The sequence below is a fragment of the Gallinula chloropus genome (assembly GCF_964237585.1).
Source record: "Gallinula chloropus genome assembly, chromosome: 8".
NCBI classification, from domain to species: domain Eukaryota; kingdom Metazoa; phylum Chordata; class Aves; order Gruiformes; family Rallidae; genus Gallinula; species Gallinula chloropus.
In genome coordinates, this window is record NC_140093.1 from 12780021 (window position 1) to 12803263 (window position 23243).

General features: G+C 40.1%; 2 protein-coding genes across 2 annotated transcripts in view; one reads left to right on the forward strand and one right to left on the reverse strand.

Annotated features, from left to right (window-relative positions):
• Positions 1 to 23243, forward strand: part of PSMD1 (proteasome 26S subunit, non-ATPase 1) — a 73332-nt gene that overhangs the window by 19995 nt on the left and 30094 nt on the right. The window lies entirely within an intron of this gene.
• Positions 8433 to 18495, reverse strand: HTR2B (5-hydroxytryptamine receptor 2B; the record flags this gene model as incomplete). The annotated part of the gene is made up of 3 exons (XM_084267143.1): positions 18095 to 18495; positions 11176 to 11376; positions 8433 to 9313 (listed from the first exon to the last, which is right to left on the reverse strand). The coding sequence occupies exons 1-3, from the start codon at positions 18402 to 18404 to the stop codon at positions 8433 to 8435; spliced, it is 1392 nt and encodes a 463-aa protein (XP_084123269.1). The 5' UTR covers positions 18405 to 18495.

Here is a 23243-nt window from a genome sequence, read left to right on the forward strand (position 1 = left end):
GAACTAAAAGTGTCATAAGCCTCACAAAGCCAGCTATTTTTAGGTAACACATTTGCATAGCAGAACATTCTGTAAGGCTTTTCTGTGTTATTCACCCCTCTGAGTCCTCCTTGCTAGCTCACACACGCAACCCTGTGTACATTCAGGAGCACAGCTTGGCTTCTATGGCTAGAATTGATGAAAGCAGCACAGTAACAAGAATAAAATGTGATAGAACATAATGTAAGAGAACGTGACATTTAAGATTAACTTTTTTTATTTTTAAGCACTTTTTCTCTCCCCTCTTTTTAATTACTGGAAAAGTCTACAGAAGAAAAAGTGTGGCTAATTCATTGTTCAGAATTCATAAATCAAGGTTTAGAGAGGATGTTCTAGTCCAGGTTATTAAGTTTTGTATAAGGTTAAATTTACTAGTGTGCCATGGAGGGTCTCAAATTACCCAGTTACAACATTCAGTACTTTTCTTAGCATATCATTTCTTAAGAGAATTTCTGTGTTCTTTAACATCTCAAGTGAAAACAATCTGTAGTTAGACCTGTCTCTAAGTTAGTATCACTTGGGTTGCAATACCTTTTGTTTAACATCAGGTAACTCTGATGTTAAAATGCACCTTCAGCAGTCTTCAGAAGTTTTCTTTCTACATTATTTTCTAAAGACACTGTTGCCTGGAGCAAAGGTGAAAAGTTGGTGAGATGCTGGGTCCTACAACAATGTCACTAGCTGGATTTGCTGAGCAAGTCCTGTTGTACCTTGAGGGTAAGCCATGTAAGGAATGCTTGAGGGACTCTGTACTCCAAACATCCGCTATGGTGCAAGAGTTTTTGAAGGATTAGGGAAGCAGGGATTAGTGGTGCTACAGCAGTTACACACGTGGATGTGGGCTGCATGCTGCCTGGCCCTGAGAGTGCAGGCAAGGTGCTCTAGGGAGGAAAGCAGTAGCAGTCATCCTGCTCGGCTGCGGAACAGTGTGGTGTCCTGTTCAGAGAGCACAGAACTAGCTTCCTCGTTATTCTTGGACTCCCTAAAGCTTTCCAGGGGGACACATACCTAGAATTTAAGCTTGTTGACCAGCAGTGTTGCTGCTGCTAATTCAGTTTCTGCTGAGAATTTAGCAGCAATCTACAGGTGTTCAGGCTGGGGATCACAGACACAGCTTGCTGGCTGTCGGACTTGGTGTGGCTTTTTTCCTTCTCAGCTTAGTGCCTTATGAAAATTGGACACTGGTTATGTATTTTGCAGCTGATGATTTTCATGTAAATATATTATCATATATATATTATCAGAATAGTACAGCATAAAAACCTGAGACTTTTCCTACATCTCTCTTTTGAAAAACGACTGCCTCTTACAGGAAACATTTAAGTAAAACGTTGCTGTGGAATGGTACAGAAGCAGGAATAAAGCTTGAGATGTTGGGAGACTGCAGTGTGGATGCAGGGCTGTACAAGACACTCATTGAATTGTGAAACAGTGAGAAATGATGCATTAACTTGGACACTGTAATGGGTCTCTGTTCTCCCAGTCCTGATACTTTTGCCAGTGATCATAGATAGCAAGCTTACCTTATTGTTGATGTGTACGTATTAGTCCTTTCAACTAAAGTGGTTTATGAAATATTAATCATGGCTGTTGGAAAACAGCATTTAAGTCACTTGTCATTTCTGGTCAGCCTTTTTTTTTAAACAATTATAATGAGGTGGAAAACATGATAAATTTAAAGTGGTTTACTACTTAAAAATGGAAAGAATTATTTTCATCTTAATTTTTGCCACTTCAGATCATGAATTGAACTTTGTTTATATTGCAGATTGAGCATGATTGGTTTGTGTAGTCAGCTAGACCAAAGCTACATTGTATCTAAATGCTTTAGTTTATGTACAAAATGGGGAAGTAGAAGTTTTACAGGTAGAGCAAATGCACTTAGGGCAAAATCTTCAGTGTGGGATGCAGCAGCACTTGGAAGTGTGAGCTGAAAAGATTTAATGCTCCCCTAACAGTTAAATTTGGGAGAATGAGAGCCATGGGGAAGTAGGACTGAACTTGTGGGATGCTCCATCTGCTTTGGTGTAGTAATGTTGGGAAAAGGCTAATGGCAGGAGAGGGAACAATGCGGCCTCCAGAGTCCCAAAAGGAAGGTGTAGACTTGGCTGATAAGTGTAGGCTACCCAAACATGGGGAACTCTGCATGGCTCGTGCTCAGTTCTTCGTTTTAGGATGATGCAGATGGAATAGTAATGTTTCCTGCTTTTGTCTTCTCTGTGTTTACATAGCCTTTGATATTTTTACTCTATATTATTTGTTGTAAAGCAAACAGAGATCAGATACTTGGATTTTGTTCCAGGAATACTTAGGCAGTTTGTTTTCTTTGACTTCAATGACCTACCTTTATCCAGTAATCAGATGGCAGACCTTCTGGGTAGATTCTGGCAGTACCCCTAAAGTGATCAGTACCAGTTACTTTTTCATTGTATTAATTCATAAATCAAGGTTTAGAGAGGATGTTCTAGTCTAGGTTATGATGTTTTGTGTAAGGTTAAATTTACTGGTTTGCCATGAAGGGTCTCAAATTACCCAGTTAGAGCATTCAGTACTTTTCTTAGCATATCATTGTATTAATTGTGAAGAGGAAGAATTCAGTAGAATGTACCTGCTTGTTAATTCTTGCATAGGAAAGATTGAAAGGGTTTTGTTTACCTTCCAACCCATTGTATATTTGTCGTAGTCTTTCTGGGGCAGGAGTATGAGGACCCCTGTTGTGAAAGGTTAATAGTAACAGAAATCTTACTATAACCAGAAGCAGCCTTGGACTTTCCCTGAAGTCTTTCTGGATTTGAAAATGCCTTTATCTGCACGTCTGAAACTGGAAACAGAGCTGTGTGTCTTCACTGACCAAACTGTAGCGCACTGGAGAAGTCCCTTGGCATCTCTGGTGAAACTAATCTAACTTTTAATGAACATTGTAGCTGTACAATCAGATTGCACAAATACATCTGGTGTTTCAGACAATGCACTATGACATCTTGCATTAATTCTTTCCCTGCTATTGTTTTATCTTAGTTCTAGACTTTGTTTATGTGAGACTTGATTTACTTTGGACAATAGAGCTCAGAGCCTTATATCACTCAAGAGCTTTTGGAAATCTCAGCAACTGTTTTAACTTCCCACTGTAAACTGGGATGTCCGCATGGACAAGTGAATTAATATAACAGGTTTAAATCTGAGATAGTTGCTTCAGCATAGCTTGTACCTTGCTAAAAACTCAGAGGTATTCTTTCAGGAAGTCTGAAATTCATTGTCTGGCCAAATCCTTGCATTTGATTTAGAACCTTAAAACTACAGTTCAGCAACTGATGCTTCAAATTAAATGGTGAAAATGTTGAGAATCCTGGAGCTATTAAGTGAAGTTCATGAATTATTTTTTAATGGTGAAAATTTCCAGTTGGATTTTGTTAGGGAATATTGATGTGCATGTTGCAGAATAAAAGGCTCCTTTGTTTTGCAGGGTGAAATGAGTTTGAAAATTAATTTCTATCACCTGTCTAGAACATTTGTAAAGAAGAGAGCAAGAAGCTCCTCATTTAAATTTTAAGGGCATGGTGGTGTTTTTCAGAGGTTGGAAAGGGCCTCATTACCTGGATGCAAGGAATCTTAGATGTGGCTAGACAGATTTTACATAAATTAGTAAAATTATTAAAAATAAGAGTAAAAATGGACATTTCAGTAAGCCATCTTTCCTGGTTTTGTAACTAGTCTCCTATTTAAATATGAGAAAGCTTCCTCCCCTGTTCTGCAGGGAATAAAAGTCTTTCTTTGCAAGTAAACAGCTGTCTCATGGGAGCAGACATTGACAGTAAACACCATGGTGTCAAATGCCAAAGCAAAAATATGGAAGTTACTTCTCAGTGTTGTTTTTGCCATGTTGATGGTTACCTAGAGAGCCAAAGGGGAAGCAAAACAAAGGAGTGCTTCTTAGCAGTTGTACGTAGGCATCTTTTATCAGTACCATGAAAAAAACCTCATGCTTCGTGGTAATATTAAGTCAGTCCTGAGAACTGGCCAGAATTCTGGGGCTACTGGCTCCAGCTGGCAAGGCAAAGAGCCAGAGGAGCTGTGGGGAGTGTCCTACGTCTTCAGGCTCCAGAGTCCCTGTCTGTTCAGTGTGCCTGTACCAGTCGCTTTACCTTTTTGAGGGTGATGTTACTTATGACAGCCTAGAAGAAGATTCAGGGACTAATAATGCTCTTGCTTGTTCATACCAGTTTGCAGTGCTGTGAATTTTTCCATAAAAAGAAATTGGTTTAGGAAAATAACATTTGCTGTGAAGCACCATGAAAAATCAGAGTGCCTCTTGTGTGCTAGTGAACAGCTTCACAGCACCATTCTCTTCTCAGTGCCTTGACTTCTGCTGAATACTGGATTTTTCTTAACTGTGTTCTGATGCATTTGAAAATCAACACTGGTATGGCCAGTTGTGTGGTGGGGATGGAAGGAGTTTTACACTTGGAGTGCACAAGATGAATAAATTTTTCTGGCTGCCTAAAAGATTTCTGATAGAATCTAAAGTAAAAGGCTTGCAGCACTTAGGACCCCACATGGTCTGGGACTGATTTCACGATGGGTATTTTATATCATCACAGTTGAGATAAGCTGCATTTCCTGCTGCTTTATTTTTTGGGGGTGACTTGAAGATTTTGTTTGCTTGGTTTTGTTGGAGGGTTTTCTAAGGTATTCCCTGCTCCCTTTATTTGCATTTCAAGGTACTCATTCTGTTATGCTTCAAACTCCATTATTTTCCTCTCTGTGAGACTGCTGATGCAGATAGGTAGTACTTCTGTCTATGTCTATGCTGTAATTTTTAATTTGGCAGCCAGAACGTTGACTAAATCTCTCCTAATGTATTTTAAATAGCAACAAACAGTACTTGTCCATTGTTCTAAAATGTATTTCTTCCTGTAGTGCTTGTATGTTGCCGATCTTTTACTTTTGTCTGCCTTGCTTCTCTTACAGTTTAAAAAGAAATGAAACATGCCAGATTAGTTTCTGTGATAATGAGGAAAGCTGAACCTAGGTAACTGTGTAAGTTGTTACTTTATGTAGTGTACTGTGATTGGTTTGGCACCAGACAGATTCTGAAATAATGGAATCACAGAACGCTTTGGGTTGGAAGGGACCTCAAAGATCATCTAGTTCTAACCCCCCTGCTGTGGGCAGAGACACCTTCACTAGACCAGGTTGCCCAAAGCCCCATCCAGCCTGGTCTTGAACACTTCCAGGGATCCAGGGGCTTCCACAACCTCTCTGAAATAATTGAGAACATTCACTCTAGAGCACAGAAGGTCTTTTCTCATTTTCTTTTTAATTTTTCTCTTTAAATGGGAAGTGCATGACCCCTTTCCCCTGTAAAAACGTTCCATGTTCTGCTAGCAAGCGACCGCAAAACGTGTATCAGTAATGATTTAGGCTGCTATCTTCATGAAGGAAGCTGGAAGCTATGAAAGTACTCTCACTTCACAGCCAGCATGTAAAAATATATTTTACATATTCATGTTATTTAAAGATGATGCTGGTGGCTGTAGTCCTGAGCATCCTGTCAGAGTCACACGAGCAGTGTTGTCCTTAGTTACCATACAACAAACTTGTGCTTTCTTCCCGTTGTTCCCAGTGACTCTCTTAGTATCAATCATGTCTTGCTAACGTATTGAGCTGGGTTCAAATCTGTTCCTGTAAATACAGTTGCTAAAACAGGAACTCTGCCATCCGTTGTGTAGTGTTTTATTTCATAGTTCTGAATCTTCTATCCATCTTTCTCCCCCCTCAGTCCTTAGGCTGTAACCTGAATTTCTTAGCTTGTTTGCTTTGCCAGCTGACAAGCAATTTCTGTTTCCTCACGGGGTGTTAAACGGAATGTGTCTGTCCTCTTGATGATGTGTTTCTGTCTATAGAGAAATGTCTTTCTCTCTAGGAAGACTGGATTTTTGCTTAGTCACCAGTCCTTTTGAGTGAGGTTTATTGTTGCTGACTAAATTCAGTAGCTGGAACTTGTGGAGCTTCTATTTATGGTGAGTAAAACAGAGAGATCTCTATGCTGGCTTGACAAAACACATCTTTGCTGGGTGAGGCTTTTTCAAGGATTGTTTCCTGTTGGTGGAGTTTAACCACTGATGACAAGGAGGCCTTGGAATTGTTCTCTGTGGGGCAAGGCGGATGACCCCTCATATCATTGCTCACTACAGACAGACAGGGATAGAGTCAGGGAGGAAAGAGCCATGTTACTTCTCACTCCCAATGCTCTGAGCCAGCTATGATGTTCCTGCTGGAAAGAGTAAATTTTAAGTCATCACTTACAGTAGATGATTGCTGTCTGCTGTATGAATGGTTTTAGTTTAATCAGCATGTAAGTAGCAGGAGAGATATCAGATGACCACTGCTTGCTCGCTGGCTGCTGGAAATAACCCCCCAGGGGTGGTGCTGTGCCCATTTGTAAATGATGCTTTTAATTTTTAATTTTTTTTCTGTGATCACTTTGTGCATGGATGTGATTGCACTTGTACCTGGTTGCAGAGTTCCTACTTTAGGTTAAGTGATACACTAGTCTGAAGTTTTCGGCTATATCCATGGAAATTTTGAGGTGTTTTAGGTTTGTTGTATTCATATTCCATCCCTTCTTGAGCTTCAAAGTAATCTAGATCTTACTAAAGGCATTTGGTTTGAAAATGTTTTTAGATATAGGCATCTTTCACAGCTGTAGCAATCCATCAACCCCAACTTTTAACTACAGGATTCTCTTAAATTTTGACTAACAAAAGAGCAGTAAGAGCAGTTAGAGTTTATTCTACCTCAAGTGGCTAGTGACCATCACCAAAAAGGGAAGGAAGGAGGCAGATTACTGTAAGTACCACAGAAGTATTTTTCTTACTTTCTCCTGGAACTCTCTGGCAGTGGTTACATTAGGCTGGTTTCAAACTCACATGTGTTTTAGATTTTATATATATATAAATAAATGTTGGAATGACATGCTATCTTTAGTATTTTCTGTTCTGCAGATGAATAGACCAAAGCCTTTTGCTGTACATAATTTTAGCGTGTGACTAAAGAGTTCTGAAAATATTAAAAATTAAAACCTGAGCTGAAAATTTGACCGTAAATGGAAACTGTTGAAAAAGAAAAAAATGGTCAGCTGGATTCTTACTGTAAGAACTTCAGTACTTTGGGGAAATCTGATTTCCCAAGGAGAGGTGGCCTGGAACTGTCAGAAGCTCAGTATTTCCCAGATGATAAACTCTGGTAGCTTTTATAAAGTGTGATGAGCAATTGTTTCTATGAATCTTGTGCTCTGATGGATCTTACGCCATCAGCCCTGTGAAATTATTTTGAGCTAAAATAAGCTGGGAATGTACACGAGTCTGGATAGCACTGTTGTCTCTGCTGTCTCTTAAACACTTGCTCTTACTTTTGAGTGAAATAGCTATTCTGTCTATGATTTTTCTACCTTGTGTGAACCATATTGGATGAGGGAAGGCTTTTCCTGAAGGTTCAATGGTCATAAAATAGGAAGTTTGTTCATATAAATTAAAGGGATGCTCCGGGCACTGCCTGTCCTGTTTTATCATGATCAACGTTGTGGTATTGTCCAATTTTGATTAAAAGCTCTTATTTTCTTAGTATGCAAAGGACAGTTTTCTGTTACAAATGAGACAATACTGGAATTGTGTGTATGTGAGAGTAATGGAGATGAAATTCAGATGGGAGAGAGATTTTGCCTCCCCCTGCAGTAATATCACAAGGGAATAATTTCAGCACATGGAAATTTTTCTCACCATTCAAAGAACCGGTTTTACCCCTTGCAGAATAGGCATGTTCACCCTTTTTGGTCTTAAGCAAGTGATTTTGCTTGTAATAAGCATATCCTCAGAGAACAAGAAAAGCTCCTAGGAGAGGAATGTACCTGTTGGTAAGCTTGTGTGCTATTTTGTTTCCAGAGAGTAAAGATGGATTTAAATTAAAGCCAGCAAGCTTGTATCCCCCTGCTAATGTCATCACAGAGCACCAACCTACAGTGTTCTGTCTTCTTGACAGAATGATTGTTAAAGCAGTGTTGGTACAGAGTTGCTTTTCTGATAGAAATGTACTTTGCAGAGACTGAAGCTGATAAGAACTGAAGTCGGATATTCACATTGATTTAGCTTTTATTTATTTCCCCTCTTCCTGTAGGCTACAGCTCTGCATTCCTCATTTATCAATGAGTGAAGTTTCAGTTGCCACGGTGTTGAGGTTAAAATAGAGGAGACTTTGGAAAAGAGGAATTAATATAAATTTATAATATATTGCTTGCATAAATAACAGAAAACAGTAGTATTTATACCCTCTTATAGCACAGTTGCCTGGAATAATACATACAGTAATACTATGATCTGGGCATGGCTGCCATTCCACTATACATAGCTGACTTGTTCTTCTGTTTTATCAACTTCATTCTCTGTGAGCAGCAGTGTGTCCAGCAGAACGGCTGATGACCCCTGGATGGGTGAGCTCCTCAGCCTCATGGGGCTCTGGTACATAATGGGGTTAATCCCGTTTCTCATCCCATGCATGACAAAGAGCTTGGAATTTTCTGCCATAGAATTTCTGAAAGAGATTCGGCTGGATCGCTTCCAGAGGGCCTTGATAGGCTTTGTGGTCCGATAGTTGCAAGTGATGTACCTGCTGAAAGCCTCCCTAAATGTTTTGTTGAAGAGCGTATAGACCAGAGGGTTCACTCCTGAGGACACATATCCTATCCAAACAAATATCTCCATAAGCTTTTGAAAAACCTCCTTGCTGCAGGAGTGGCACAGGACTGAACTTATGTTTGTTATAAAGAACGGACACCACATCAGCAAGAAAAGCAAAAATACAATCCCCAGAACTTTTGATGCCCTTTGTTCGTTGGATATTGTTTGCATGGACTTCCTCCCAATTGTAGATGTTCTGGAGATAGGCATGTCACTGGACAAAGCCTTGTCCTTTCTGGAGCCGTTGAGCATGGCCACCTTTTCTGGGGAGGAGGCGGGTGTTGTGTCTCGCTGAAATACTGTGGACACTGTTGACCAGGTGAAGCGCTGCGGGGGCTTGTTGATCAGGTAGGCCTTCTTGCGTAGCACTTGGATTGTCAGAAAATAAGTGACTATCATGATAGCCAGGGGGATGAAGAACGCAGCCACTGAGCCGTACAGAATGAAGTCGTGGAAGCGATCAGGCGTCAGGGCACACGTGATGTTTGTAGAGTTGCTGTTTCCATCTTCAATGCCTCGGATAGGGACTGGGATAGCAATGCCTGTAGGAGAAAACACCAAGGACTTCAGCACACGGTAATTGCTTGCAATCTCCTTTTTGGCCCTGAAGCATCAGGGTCCCTAAAAAAAGGTGGGTCCTGAGCTCTGCAGGAGACACAGGGTGACATATTTAACATGAATAGTGAGAGCATCACGTGGGTAATTGGGCAAATAGTACTTTGGGAGGCATGGCAAGCTCAGCTTTAACAGAATGCCCTTTCTAAGGAGACTGAGTCTAACCCTCAGCGACTGAGGAAGTGCTATAAAGTTGCCAACTTCTCAAGTGTAAAAAGTGAATTGCTTTGACTCTAATTGTTAGAATTAGTATGACTTTTCCTCCAGTAAAATGTTTCCCTGATGCCATATGGGGTTTTTTTGTGGTGGTTCCCCCCTCCCTGGGTAACCTCTGCATTTTTTGAAGAGCAGTTCTGTAAATACATAAAACTTGTCTTACCCTCTTCTCTTAACTGCATCGAGTGACTGGACACAGACAGCTGATTTTTTTCACCCTGCTTGACTCTTTCATATATACAAGTAGTTAAATAGATGCCAGAATTATGCAGTGTGTGTTAGAGATGGATTTGTTGTTTAAAGTCTCTTGCATATTTAAGAGTGTTTAAATGAGAGTAGCAAGCTCTGTAATTCACCACTCCTTTAAAAAAAAAAAGTTACCAGTCTTGTCTCTTAAATGAATTTTTTACAACCACTAAATTACAGTCAGCACTTAATTTGCCAGCAGTCTGACATTACAATGAAAACAACAGGTTCCTTGCTGTCTGGTGAAGGTTATTTGTGCTATGTTTCCTGATACTGCTTAATGGGATCTAGGGATTTACTGTATTCCTCTGCTACTCTGCTTACTGAAGTTGGTTGAAGGCAGTGAGAGCAAAAGGATTTACCCATCAGCCACTTGATCCCTTTCTTAATAAGAGGCACACCTTCAGATACAGCAAATATTTAAAATGAGGATTGAACCAAATTAACCTTCAATCTAGAGAACCCTGGCTCTGCGGAGTACCTCTGCATTGGATAAAAAAAGAAATGAAAACGTACAGCCCTGATTAATAACAACCTCTGAGTGTCCTGTCATGCTAAGTTTCCCTTTTTTAATGATAAAATAGAGATAACATCTTTTCTTCTATCATTACAGCACTTCCAGAATGTTTTTTCAAGTTGGAGTTTTTTGGTTTAGGCATGTATACCCCAAGAGTATAGAGTACAGCCAAGAAGGTGGCTGTACCCATTCTCCTATGCATCACTGGCCTTAATAATCCAGAGCCATTTTGCTCTTTCTGTTGCTCACAGAGCATACAGGACTGTGCCTATGGCTCCCTGCAGCATGTATTAAGTTATTTGAATTAAATGTTTTGACCTTGTTACCTCATTTAAGAGATGTATTTTTTTAACATTAAAGACACGTGCGGTGCCACATGCAAACCACCAGTGCTAATATCATAAGAGTTTATGTGCTGGCATCCTTTAGACAAATTGTTTGGGGGTTATTTGTTTGCTTAGAATTTAGCTGTATTACTGGTGCATCTCATTCTTCAGTGTAAATGTTACTACCTACTCAGCTGTCTTTCAATCTTTGATATAAGTAATTTATTTTATTTTTTTTACTTGCTTCATGGGATAATTGTAAGGCACAGATTTTAGCAGCTTCAGGTTGTTCTATACATGCAGATCTCGTCTTCTCAGTTTTGGACTTTTAGACCCAGGAAGAAGAGCAGTGATCATCCCTACTCAATCCTTGCCCTGTCTGGTAAGCCTGATAAGGAGCAGCAGTGCAGGCAGGTTTATATGATGGAGCTTTTTATGATCTAAGAGGTGGACTTGGCCAGACCAGTCTCTGAATCTCACATACCTATTGAAATGAGCCAAACCACGATGATTTTGATGACTGTTGTAGCCCATGAGTTGTACTGACTAGCCTGGATTGGCTTTTTAATTGCAATATAGCGGTCTAGTGAGATGGCACAGAGGTGCATGATGGAAGCTGTAGAAAAGAGGACATCAAGGAACAGCCAGATAGGACACAAGGCAGTTGGCAAAGGCCAGGCATTGTCTGAAAGAGAACAGAAAACACATTAGAGTCAAAGTTTTTTTTGACAGTTTTTGGTATGTGGTTTTCCTTGGCTTCAGAACCTTCTAAAAGTTTGCAGTACAGCAGGAATCAAGCATTGCCTCTGCCTCAGCTGGATTCTGTCTTATATTCTAGTTAGCTCCTGACTGGCATAGCTGCTGCCATCGTGTTGATCAGGCTCTTGGTGCATGATAAGCCTTTCCCCCCACCTGTTTGTCCTGTTTAGATCATAAGCTCTTTGTGAGTAGGACTCTGGATAAAAATGTTTTTAAAAAATAGGCCATGACTGCTGCTTAGTCCTTGTGCCCTGCTCTTACATCATTATTTACAGCTATGTCTCCTTGATAGTCCTATGATTCAAGGTTGTATTAAATGGAGGAGATAATGTGTCATAACTAGTCCCTCGTTGCAGAACCATGGTTGAATCTCAGTGGTGATCTTGAAGAGCCCAGCTCAGAGAGTTTTAAAATGAGTTTACTGTGTCACTTTTAACCAGATACAGTTGAGCACTAAAGTAGCAAAGCACAGGAGTCTTCGTCTCAGTAATGATTTCATAAAAATTGAAGGACTGTCATGAAGTTTTGTTTTGGGTTGTGGTTTTTGGTTTGCTTTTCTCAAGAGCAATGGCTTGGATTTTAAGTTTGGCATCCTGTTTCTTACAGCAGTTATCTGTCTTTAATGTCAACTTTTATAGCAAGCACAGCGTCTGTCAGCTCCATTGTGTTGAAGATGAAGGTTTTGTAGTATTCAACTTTCCAGAAGCCTTATATTTTTGAGAGGCATTATGTTTACAATGGAATTAACTTTAAGGAAACAGATTATTTTTTTAACTGCTTTATTTTCACTCACAACTAGTTTGCATTGCAATCCAGTGCTAGCAGTGTTCAATTTGAGGTGCACCTTGGTGGTGTGTGTCTATAAAAGTGTTCTGTAGTCTTTGGGAAGAATGTGTGAACAGAGAAGCTTTTCCTATTTCTAATGGTAGAAGTTGATCTACTAAATATATTCTCCTTCCTTATAAAATTCAGCTGTACTCAGTCAGTGAGTGCATTAATAGTATTGTCAGAGAAATCAGTTCATCGTTGCATGACAATTAAGGGAAAAATAAAATACATTTCTAACAAACCAGATTGGTTTTAATCTCCTTGCTCTGAATAAATAGATCTGCATGCTGAGAATGCCAAATGAGCTGGACTATTGTCATGCCCAGTCTTATCGATGTGGTTATGTTGCAGTAGTTTGAGATTAAAACATTGTTTTCATAGATGGAAATGATAATGGTGCTGCCTTGCCTTGAACAGGATGGAAAATTTTATGGAGGCAGACATAGCATGTATTTGCCTGCACTCTTACCTGTGTTGGGAAATCATGCCTCCTAAACAAAGAGAATGGATGGATGGAGCCCTGAGCTAAACCTCCCCCATCCCCAAAGCAGTGGACTCCAGGTGAGGATGATGTAAGCAGTGAGGCAGAAGGGAAAGAGGCAGTCTATTTTCAAATCATTAACCAGTAAATTTTAGTATCTAGCTGCATTTTTCCTAAAATAGTATTATGGTTTAAATTATCCTTCAAAAAGCTATTCTGTCAGGCAGGTATGAGAAAGTCATAATTAGGACATTATGAAACACTTACTCATATTTAATTTTTCTCTCTCCCCTTTCAGCTGGCAGTACAGTGTGCTGCCTTTCTGAACAAAACAAGGAAAAACAAAGTGTCTTGTGGCTCACCAAAAAAAAATACAGTTAAAAGAGATAATGTGTATGATTGGCTTTAAATGTTTTTGCTCACTCCAGAAAAATAAGACTAATTCCTTTGATTCTATGATGAAGGATTAGTTCAGATAAAAGATACACTTCCTATTTTTCATTCTGCATCTTGAAGGATGGCAGATAACGCAGCTGGATTTCAAGTGAGCAGCTAATGCTTCTGTTGAGAGTACTTACATGCTGCTCCCTGGATTATGACTGCTTTACCTTCTGGAGAATTGTGGTGTGATCAATTCTTTCCTTTTGTAGTTAATTTAAGCTTTGCAGACAAAAACCTTCAAATATTTTGCAACAAGCTCTTTTCCTTCTTTTTAAATATAGATGCAAAGCAACCATGTACTTCTTTATGAGTTACAATAGCTTTTGTTGGTTAATAAGTGCAGCTGAACAGAGAAAGCTTTGGCTTGTCTTTATGCCTTATTTTGACCTGGTTGCAGAAGGCACTACTTATTACCTTCATGATCATAGCACTATGTATGGTTACATTTCTGTCTATGAAATGATGTTTTTTATCCAAACAAAAGCAAAGTAGATTTTTAAATGCAGTAGTTGATAAGAATTGAAGAATGTGGTGGTTATTTAAACAAAAATATTGTGAAACTGGTACCTTAGAGTCCAGAGTCATCACCTAATTGTCTAGGTTTCATTCAGTGATATATTTTGCTTTTGCTTGTTCTTACTTCAATTTGCTGGTTACGTGTGTGTTAGAAGCTCTGTGCCTGGTATTTGAGGGACTGCTCTGGGCTGAGGTTTTGTGCTTTCCTGGTGGTGGGGTGCATCACTGTTGGCCTATTCTCTTAATCTGGGAGTGGGGAAAAGAGGGAACATTAATTTTCCCACAGGACCCAGAAAGCCTCTCTGCCCCTTGAACATGATGGTGACCTCCTTGTTTGTTGGCCTGTTTATAATTCAGACTGAAGGTAAGATGAGGATGTCATGCCAAGCGATGATACAAAGCCATCAGCAGGTCAAGTTTAGTTTGGACTGTTTTAGGTTCTGATTCTCCCAGTATGTTGGAGCACACCAGAGCACTTATTTTTTTTTTAAAGCCAAGGTTACCTGACAAATCTGCCTGCCTGAAAATGTGTCTGGTTTCTCCAACTGCAGGTGGTACAAGATAAAAAGATACTCTTCCGTCTGGCAAACCTTGCCAGACCCTCCCAGCACTGTAGCAGTGCTACTGGTGTAGATCATTTTCCTTATTTTGAGTCAATACAAGATAAAATACATGTTTAAGATTTGTTTTGCACCATAGGAGAAGATGAACTTTGACAGCAACTCTCTACCCTTGATTAATCTTCATTTAAGAAATACCTTGGGAATGTGTGATCCTTAAAACAATGTACCCTATGGAAGAGCTGCTCTTGCTAAGCCAAAAGGTTTCTCAAAAGCTTGGCAGAATGTGCTTGTGCACGTGTCTGAGCACAATTAGAGACATCTTCAAATAGACTCTGAAACGGTTTGTTGTGTGGCTGGAAGCGCTGCGGAAACGCGTTGCCTGTAGAACCCTGTCACACAATCCTTTGCTACAGGCTGCTGAAACCTGTTGCCCGTAAAGGATTTTCTTGCTGTTAGATAACAATGCTTTCACTGAGATGGAAATCAGATATTTTTAATCACTAGCTGACTGAAGCCAAGGCTTCAGTCTTCTGGTTGGTGTGCGTGTGTGATGGTCGCCCTCGTGTCAGCGTTCAGCTTCATGTCTTTCCAGGCTGCTGCCTCGCCGCTTCACCCCCATGCCCGCCCTGCCTTTACTTCTCTGCTACAATTCCAGCTCCAGCAGTAGCTGCTCAATGTCACGCAGTCGAATTTACCCAAAGTAATTTTACAATCATTTTTTATTAGAGCTGCTTCGTGAGGAATAGACCTTTGTCTCCCTACTTATCTTTAAATTGGAGGTTCTGGAAAAAGTAGCTCTCGATTGAGGCAGTTCTCCCTCGTAGCTGGCACAGGCAAGAAGGGGAAGCTTTGCTGCGGTTCATCCTCGGGAATGGGGGGAGTTTAAGGTGGTGATTGCTTGAGCTTAGATTTTAAAAATCATGGTTTGCAGCCTAGGACAATCTGTGTTATCTTCTGATTGAGTGGGGGAATAGCACAAATAGAGAATATATTTTGAAGGATGCTACGTGCCCTGCCTCCAACTAATCTGTTCCCACCCCCCCAAGCCATGGACAGCTTTGCAAATGAGAGGATCTCTTCAGTGTATTTGCTAATTTCACTACCTAATGAATAGCACCGGGTTGGCTTTCCTTCAGTAATTCTGAGTGTTCGAAATTTGGAGAACTCTTCTGGAAGCTAGATTTCAGAGAATGCAGTTATTTCCTAACATGCCGTCCTTTTTTTGGAAGAAATGAGAAGAATTTAGCAAGCAATAAAAAAGCAATGAACTGTTTGTATATTCTGACACACGTGCTCCTAAATTAAAATTGCAGTCTGTCCTCCTACCCCAGTTCGCTTGCGTCGCTCTGCTGAGAAAATACCAGCTGCTGCTCACGTTGATGTATCCATGAGTGACTGATTGATTTGTTTTTAGAAAGGACAGCTCTTTACTACAGAGACACAGTGTATTCCTGAAGATTTTTCTGTGAGCATCTGTAACCATCAGGGCACGGAGCTGGCATCTGTAGCAGGTTTTGAATTTGAAAGCTCTGTGACACACTAGTTTTTGCAGTCAGGGTCATTTAATGTGACTGCACTTTAGTTCACACCTTTTCCTTCAAATATTCTCCACAAAATTAGATGTCAGTCCCAAATCGGAAGCATAATATTTGTTTTCTGTATCTAGAAGCTGCACCCAGCTATTTCATTATTATAGAAACGTTCCTGTGTGGAAGTGCCAGGAGGCTGGATTTAATTAGCTCTCTGGCTATCAACGAGTATTTTCTGTTCAAGTAGTTATCTGGCTAATGTACCTTCAAGATTTAGACTTGTTATGTATTTAAATGTCTGTTCTAGCTTCATTCCAGTAATGCCTCATGTTTTGCACACGCTTTGGGCCTCTGTAAATGCCTCAGCATCTTCTCCCAGTCGGTGAAGAGGCAAAGCAGTTTCTCTGGTTGGCTGCCAAAGAGAGACTTGTATGCAAGAAATTTCAGTTTTAACCACTGATACATGAAAGGCTGGTCACAGTCTTACTTAGTTGATTATAACTAATTTTGCTACTTTCTTTAAAATTTTCTGCAACATGAAAGATGCTTTTGTTTGACTTTTAAATTAAGATTCCTAGCATGCTTTCAACCGTTGTAACCAGGGTTTTGTAGTGGATTAATTGAGAGATTAAGGAGCACTAGTCTCTATAAAGTTAAAAAGAAAAGGTTTATTAGTCTTGTAAAATGAAAATAATAAAAAAGTCCAAACCAAAAACCTCTACCACCACCAAAAACCAACTCCACAAATTCCATAATTTGCCTTCCCTTTGTACTGGTTCCTAGTCCAATATTAGTACTTTTTTTTGTTAGTAGGTGGGGGTTTTTTACAATTAATGAGACCTTTGACAGGAACTAAGTGGTTCCAGGATCTGTGTATAAGTATGTGCACACATACCTGTTGCCTCAACACACACATGTGCACATATGTGACAGGACAGCAGTTTCTGTAAGTCACTGTGGTTTTTTTAAAGTTAGAAATCGCTGTCCTGGCCATGTACATTCACTTTTCAGAAACTATTGTTTCAAAACCGACTGTTTTATAATCTTAACACTGAATTCTGTCCTCAATTCATACTACTGTTTAGAGAGAAGCAGTCTGTAGTACACAGAAATTCAGCCTTAAGGCATTTAGTGAGTAAACAAGGCATGTAGTGAGTCAACACATTTGTTAATAATGTGATACAAGTCTTCTGCAGTGATGAAAAGCTACTGATGGTCTTTCCGAAAAACTGTGTTTACTTGTTGCTCGGGCAACTCTGAGACCCAGCACAGGAGAAACGAGCTGCAGCCTTTAGTTATCTAGGGCCCACTGGTATCTATAATTTAAACAGAATTGTGTAAATCCGTAAGTTTATTGAAAAACCCATCTCAATTTTTTTCACTCGTATGATATGAGAATAGACCATTTGAATTGTGTTCTTAAAGAAACTTTCTGAGTAAAAGAGAGAGGCTTTCCCACAGAGCTGCCTCTGATCAGCTGTTGAAAGCAGTGTCTGAAATAAAGTTGGGCTTGAGAGAATGTGCAGAAGTCGTGCTTGTTCTGTAATGACTAACCAGAAAGAAAATGTTACACCCAATATATGGCCAAGTAAAAAATATCTAATTTATTCCCATATGAACGAGACAAATTGATAAATCTGGGTCTCGAACATGAGGTGCACTGATTGAGGCTTCCTTGGCTTGTCAGATGAGCTAATTCTTTGGGACACTGAATGAACCTGCTGCTTTCCCAGGGTGGGAGAAAAGCCCTTTCTCTGAAAGGGGTGCTGGTAAATTTTGTTGCCACTGATGGTGCCAGGGACCATCTCAGTCTGCTTATGGAGAGCTTGGAGTCAATACAAAGGTAAAATCAGGTGCCTGACACCTAAAAAGTTCAAAACTTGTTCAGTGTATGGAACAGATGCCTAGGCTTCATTTCACTTTTCTTTTTAAGAGAAGATTGCCTGCAATTCGTGAATATGCAATAGAACAGACACCAACATTGTGCTGATGTTATTTAAAATAATATTACACTGTACAAAATGTAATTTTCAATTTAGTATCACTTCTAAGTCTCAGGTGCTTTTTCAATTGTTTGCTTCAAAGATAAACTAACCACAGTGGGAATACTTGCTATAAAAGACATTAAGCTATATTAAGGCAAGAGGGAGAGAAGATTTAGCAGCTCTCATCCAAGTGATTTTTAAAATTGTAACAGTGGAAAGTGAACAGGTTTGCTGCTCAAATTAGACCCCCCAAGATTATATCCTGTGTGCCAGCCTGATGAAACAAACATGCTGTACTTACCAAATAATATTATGAGAAGGGCAATCGGCATCACAAACAGACCCACGAGCAAATCTGCCACCGCCAAGGATGTCAAAAAGTAGTTGGTAGCATATTGCAACTTTTTCTCCAGAGACACAGCCAGTATGACAAGGATGTTTCCCCCAATGGTGGGGATTATCACCAGGAGGATCAGTAAAGCTGCCCAATGTACTTTGTTCCCTTGTTCGTCACTTGGGTAGCCTTGCTTGGGTTCTGCTGTTACTGGGAGAGGTGACAAAGATCCATTACCAACTCCAGACCCGTTCAAGAACTGTAAAAGATAGGACATTTTTGTGTCCAGCAGAATGTTTCAGGAGCGGTATTTTGCGCAGGGATTGAGTACGGCGTAAGAGTTCACGGTTCCTCTCAGGTCCAGGATGGTCCTGAAGAAAGGCCAGCATGGTCAGTATGGTAAACTGGTCATCTGCTATTTTGAGATACAGTAACTGTGTCCGAGCTGGTATCCAATTTTTTTTTAAAATCCTGTGCCTTATTGGACGCAATTAGGTCTCAAAAATGAAAGTGCTGTCTTGTGTCCATCTCTGGTTGGTAGGGTTCAGTGGTCCGGTCTCCCCTTATAGTGAGGTTCAGGTTTCAGGAGATTATAGGAGTCAGTTCAGTAGCTGTGAGAAGTAAGCAGTGTATTAGCTCCCCCCTTTTTTTTTTTTCTTTCTACAGCAGTAAAAAGTGATGGATGAATTTGGATGCTAAATGGTTCCCTTTAGATACAGTGCACGTAGATTTGCTCTTTGCAAGTACAAACTGATGCAAAGGCAGATGCTCGCGTTGTGTATATGCAACTCCTCCTCTCCCGAGTGTCTAGTCTCCAGCAGCGTGTGCGTAGGCAGACGGTTCCCATATTTCCCCTTATTAAGAATCCCATTTCTCCACAGAGGTCACCCCAAAAATATCTTCAGAAATGATGTATGAGGTTTCCGTTTTAAAGCCTGAAGTTTCTAATTTATCAGGTGAGGGTCAGGAAGCTGTAGACAATAAAACACTGCTGACAGTCTCAAGGGGACTGTAAAGATTTATGGAACTGAGACATCTAAATTTACCCATTACTCGGAGGGGGGGTGTGAGTAAATCGCTTGGTTTTGTAATCTGAGCAGGGCTTTTATTAAGCACAGCCTTTTCTCCCCCTCTCCCTCTCTCTTTCTGTCTCTCTGGACTCTCCTGAAGACTTAACGCTTACATTTCCCCCTTCAAGCACAAACTAAAACTGCTGTCACCACGTTAAGCTGAACGAACGCTCCTTACTGAGAAGATTTGATGTGTTGCAATTTTCAGGTGAAGAAAGCCTTACCTCTTTCTCTTGCCTTTTAGTAGAGTTCACTTTGCATCCAGGAAGAGCCTTTGTAATTTTCTTTCTCATCACGTGGTGGATTTTAAGATAAGGTTATTCACTGATTTCTGACAAACAAGTTGGTCATTTGGTTTTTAGAATTGTTCTAAAGCTTCTCTCTCTGTGCTTTTGTTTAGCACATGTATTTCTTCTAACACCGAGATCAAGAATTTCTATGTTGTGAAAACTATTTCTTACCCAGATGTTTTCTGCCACTCTTGCATGGAGAAGAATCATTCTTGTCACTTTAAAAAGAAAAAAAAAGATAGAAGTAAGGTTGTGTTTCTTTTTTGCTGTCCTTTCTCTTCCATCCTTTTGATGATTTTACTTAAGTGATGAGCAGGGTCTAGGTGCAGTTTTCTCTTTGTTCATTAGCAGCGCTTGCTGTCTGCTGCTACCCTTGTTTGCTGATCGACTCGTTCCAGCCTATCCAGCTCCAGTGCTTGAAAAGCAGGGAAGTAAATGAGTGGGGGTTTGGCTGAAAAAGAGCCAGAGAGGGTTAATTGATTCCGTGCTTCAGTGCTATAATGTGTGCTCCTTGTAGCTGTGTCAGGATGTGCAGATCCTGTCAGCGACCCTCCGCGCTGCAGTGTTGTAGCTATACACATCACAGCATGTCTGTGCCCCCGCGCTCGCTCTCTGGACGGAAGCACAGTTAACCCTAAAAAGTTCCACTGCCCTGTAAACACTCCAGTTTTTTTCTTGACTAATTTTGTAAAAGTGTTGCCTGGCACACTGTTTGAAGGGTGTGCACTGTTACTTTAAAGCTTTCGTCATGCAGCTGCGCTTTATTATCACAAGTGTTCCCTTTTGTTACCTTCCAACTTTGTCAGATGTGTGTATCTCTTATAGTTCCACATTAAAATGGAAATAGAGTTCACTTCCAAGGATACTAGCTGGACAAATGTATAATAGAGTCCTTGAGTTCAAGGCCAGAAGATACCATGAGATCATGGTCTGAATCCCCGCACCCCCCGACCAGTCATTGTGCTCCATGAATTGCCAGGACTCGCTGGGGTTGAGCTGGGAATTGGGTCCTCGGCGAACTGTGAATCAGTTTATATTTGCTTCAAAAAAGGCCAACAATCAACAACAGAAAAGCCCCCATTCATATCTTTTGGATACAGCTACTTTGGGGCCAAAGAAGCAAACCTGATGCCAGAAATTAATAGAAATATTTGACTTTGTATGTTTAAATCATACAATAGAATTTCCAGCAAAATAGTTTTCATTTGTTCCTTAATTTTCCTGTTTAAAGGAAACCTCTTGTAAGATTCCATGCTGTATTCGCTCACAATTGACTTTTGATATCTTTATTCTTTAGAAAAGTCTATGTGAAGAAATAAAGATTAATCCAGCTGTGGTAATTCTGTTTCCTCACCTGAGCACCTCCCCATTGTCACCCCTGACGGTACTTGAGAGAGTAGAGCTTGTGAAAACATACAAAGAAGACAGGACAATACTGCATTGGGCTGATGAGCATTTGGATTCTGTTTTCCTTAAATTCTGTTCTGTTTTATAAATCTTGAAGGCTCTCCTGGCATTAATCTAACTGTACTTGAAGTTGTTACCAAAATTTCCTTTGGATTAAACACTGCTGGTGTTCACTCCTTCTGATTGTACAGATGAAGCTTGTTTCCTTCATCATTGACACTTGAGCCATTTTTTCCGTGCTGAAAGGCAGCTGTAATTATTACTGCTTTCTGGAGATGGAGCTATTGGCAGTATGTCTGCATTGTAAATGGGGAAAAAAAAACCCACTGTGGAGTAAAACCACTGAGTACAGTAAAAGATAGATTAATCCTTTAACTTCAGTGGTCTACTTGTCGGCATATGCCAAGTGCAGATCTTAATGTCACATCTCTAGGTTCAAAGAACGGAATTAAAACCAGGGTTGAAAATAGCCAATGCATCTATCAGAACCATCTGCTAATCATCAGCATCAGTTACTGATGCAAACATGCATTGGAGCTGAAGAATTATCTTGCAAGGGGTAGTTGGGGGGTTTTATTTTACTTTTCATATTTTCCTCTCCGATAGTACAGTGGCCACTATCCTTCAATCAGTTCAGTGTGGGGGAAGTATCAGAGTTACAGAAATGTAATTCTGTCAACTTGAGCTCTCTATTTCCTCTTTATAAATTTTCTTCACAGATCTTGCCATCTGAGAAGCATCACTGTTGGCTACTGCAGTACAGAGTTGTTTTGGTCAGAGTGAAAATCAAGTGTTCCCACTTCTCTGGAATGCCTCAGTGGATGTTATAATGTCATTTATATGACAAAATCATCTCTTTAGCCACTAAAATGGCTAAATTAAATAAATTGGGAGGGGGAAGGCACCTTGATGAAGCACCAGCTGAAGTCTGTACTGTTGCCTGCAGAGTGCTGTAATGAAAGCTGTGTAAATGCCTTCATATCTAATTAAAAAGGAAATTATTTTTTAAAAAAATACAGATGTAAACAGAGTTTTCCTAGGAACTTGCAGAGGAAGATGATAAGAGTTTAGTTGTGTGCAGGGTTGAACAGCATATATACCCGCTTGGTGTATTGTTCCATTTCAGATGGCTAGCTAGAAAACTTACCTGCCTTTTATGACATTTTTGGAACTTTCTCAGGTTTGAATAATTTCTGAGAAACACATCCTCCTGTACATCTGTTACAGATCTGCAGCAGGTTCCTCACTGCATGCGTCTGGCTAGGTCTTTAGTGCAGGCCTCTGCCTGGTCCCCGTGTCCAGCTCTTGTGACAATGATGATAAACTCCACCATACCCAGAATATTTGAACCATACATAGATAGTAATTTTTTCCCCCCACCTCTTGCTGGTTTCGAACTGTCAGTAGTATTTTATTTGAGCAGAGCAATGTCCATGTGAGCTGACACTGGTGACAGTGTTGTTCAGCTGGTGTGTATCCCTCAAGTTCGGTGGCCATGGCAGCCCCTCAGCCTCACCCCCTGACTGCCTGAGGCCTCCTAGAAGTTCTCATTCTTTACTAAGTCTTGCTTAGGCAACCAGGAGGTGTTTCAGAGAAAAACATTGTGGAGAAAGAGGCTGTGTTGCACGAGATGGTTGCAGGAAATTCCTGGCACAGGAATACCTCGTATCCTTTTTGTTAAGAGATAGAGATGGGGTTTACACCCATGCTTGGCCTACACCAAAATATATCAGTTTGTTGCATTTTTCTCTGCAGGTTTTCCATCTTCTCGATTTTCCCCCCTCTGCTACACACACCCCCCTTCAGAAATTACTGCAGATTGTGCAATTAGATCTCTACATTCCTCCTGTGTTAACTCATTTGTGGAGGAAATGAAACTTCGGTTAACGTCTCCTAAGCTTTTCTCTTTCTCCTCTCCTTTTTTTTTATCACCACACTACCAAAACTACTTGTGGAAATAGTTCTGTATCAAATGATTAATTCACGTCCAAGAGTTTAGAAAGTCATAAATATTTAGATTTTTTTGAAATATGACGGTGGAGACTTAATGAGGAATTTGAAAGATATATTTGACATTGTTCTTTAATTCTCTGACATTTCATTTTTCACTGAGTTGTAAAGTCCTTAAATATTTAGATTAAAAAATAAGTGTATGTTACTGATGCTTTAGATGCTTCCATTTTTAGTCTCGATTACAAAACCAGCGTGATGGTTTATTTTCAGTCTTCTGTTTGTTTACTTATTGATGCTACAGTATATACATATACAGGTTTCATGTTTAAATATTGCTGAAATATAAAGAGAAATGGCAGTAGTCCTCCAGCCTTCGAGATGTGCAATTTACAGAAC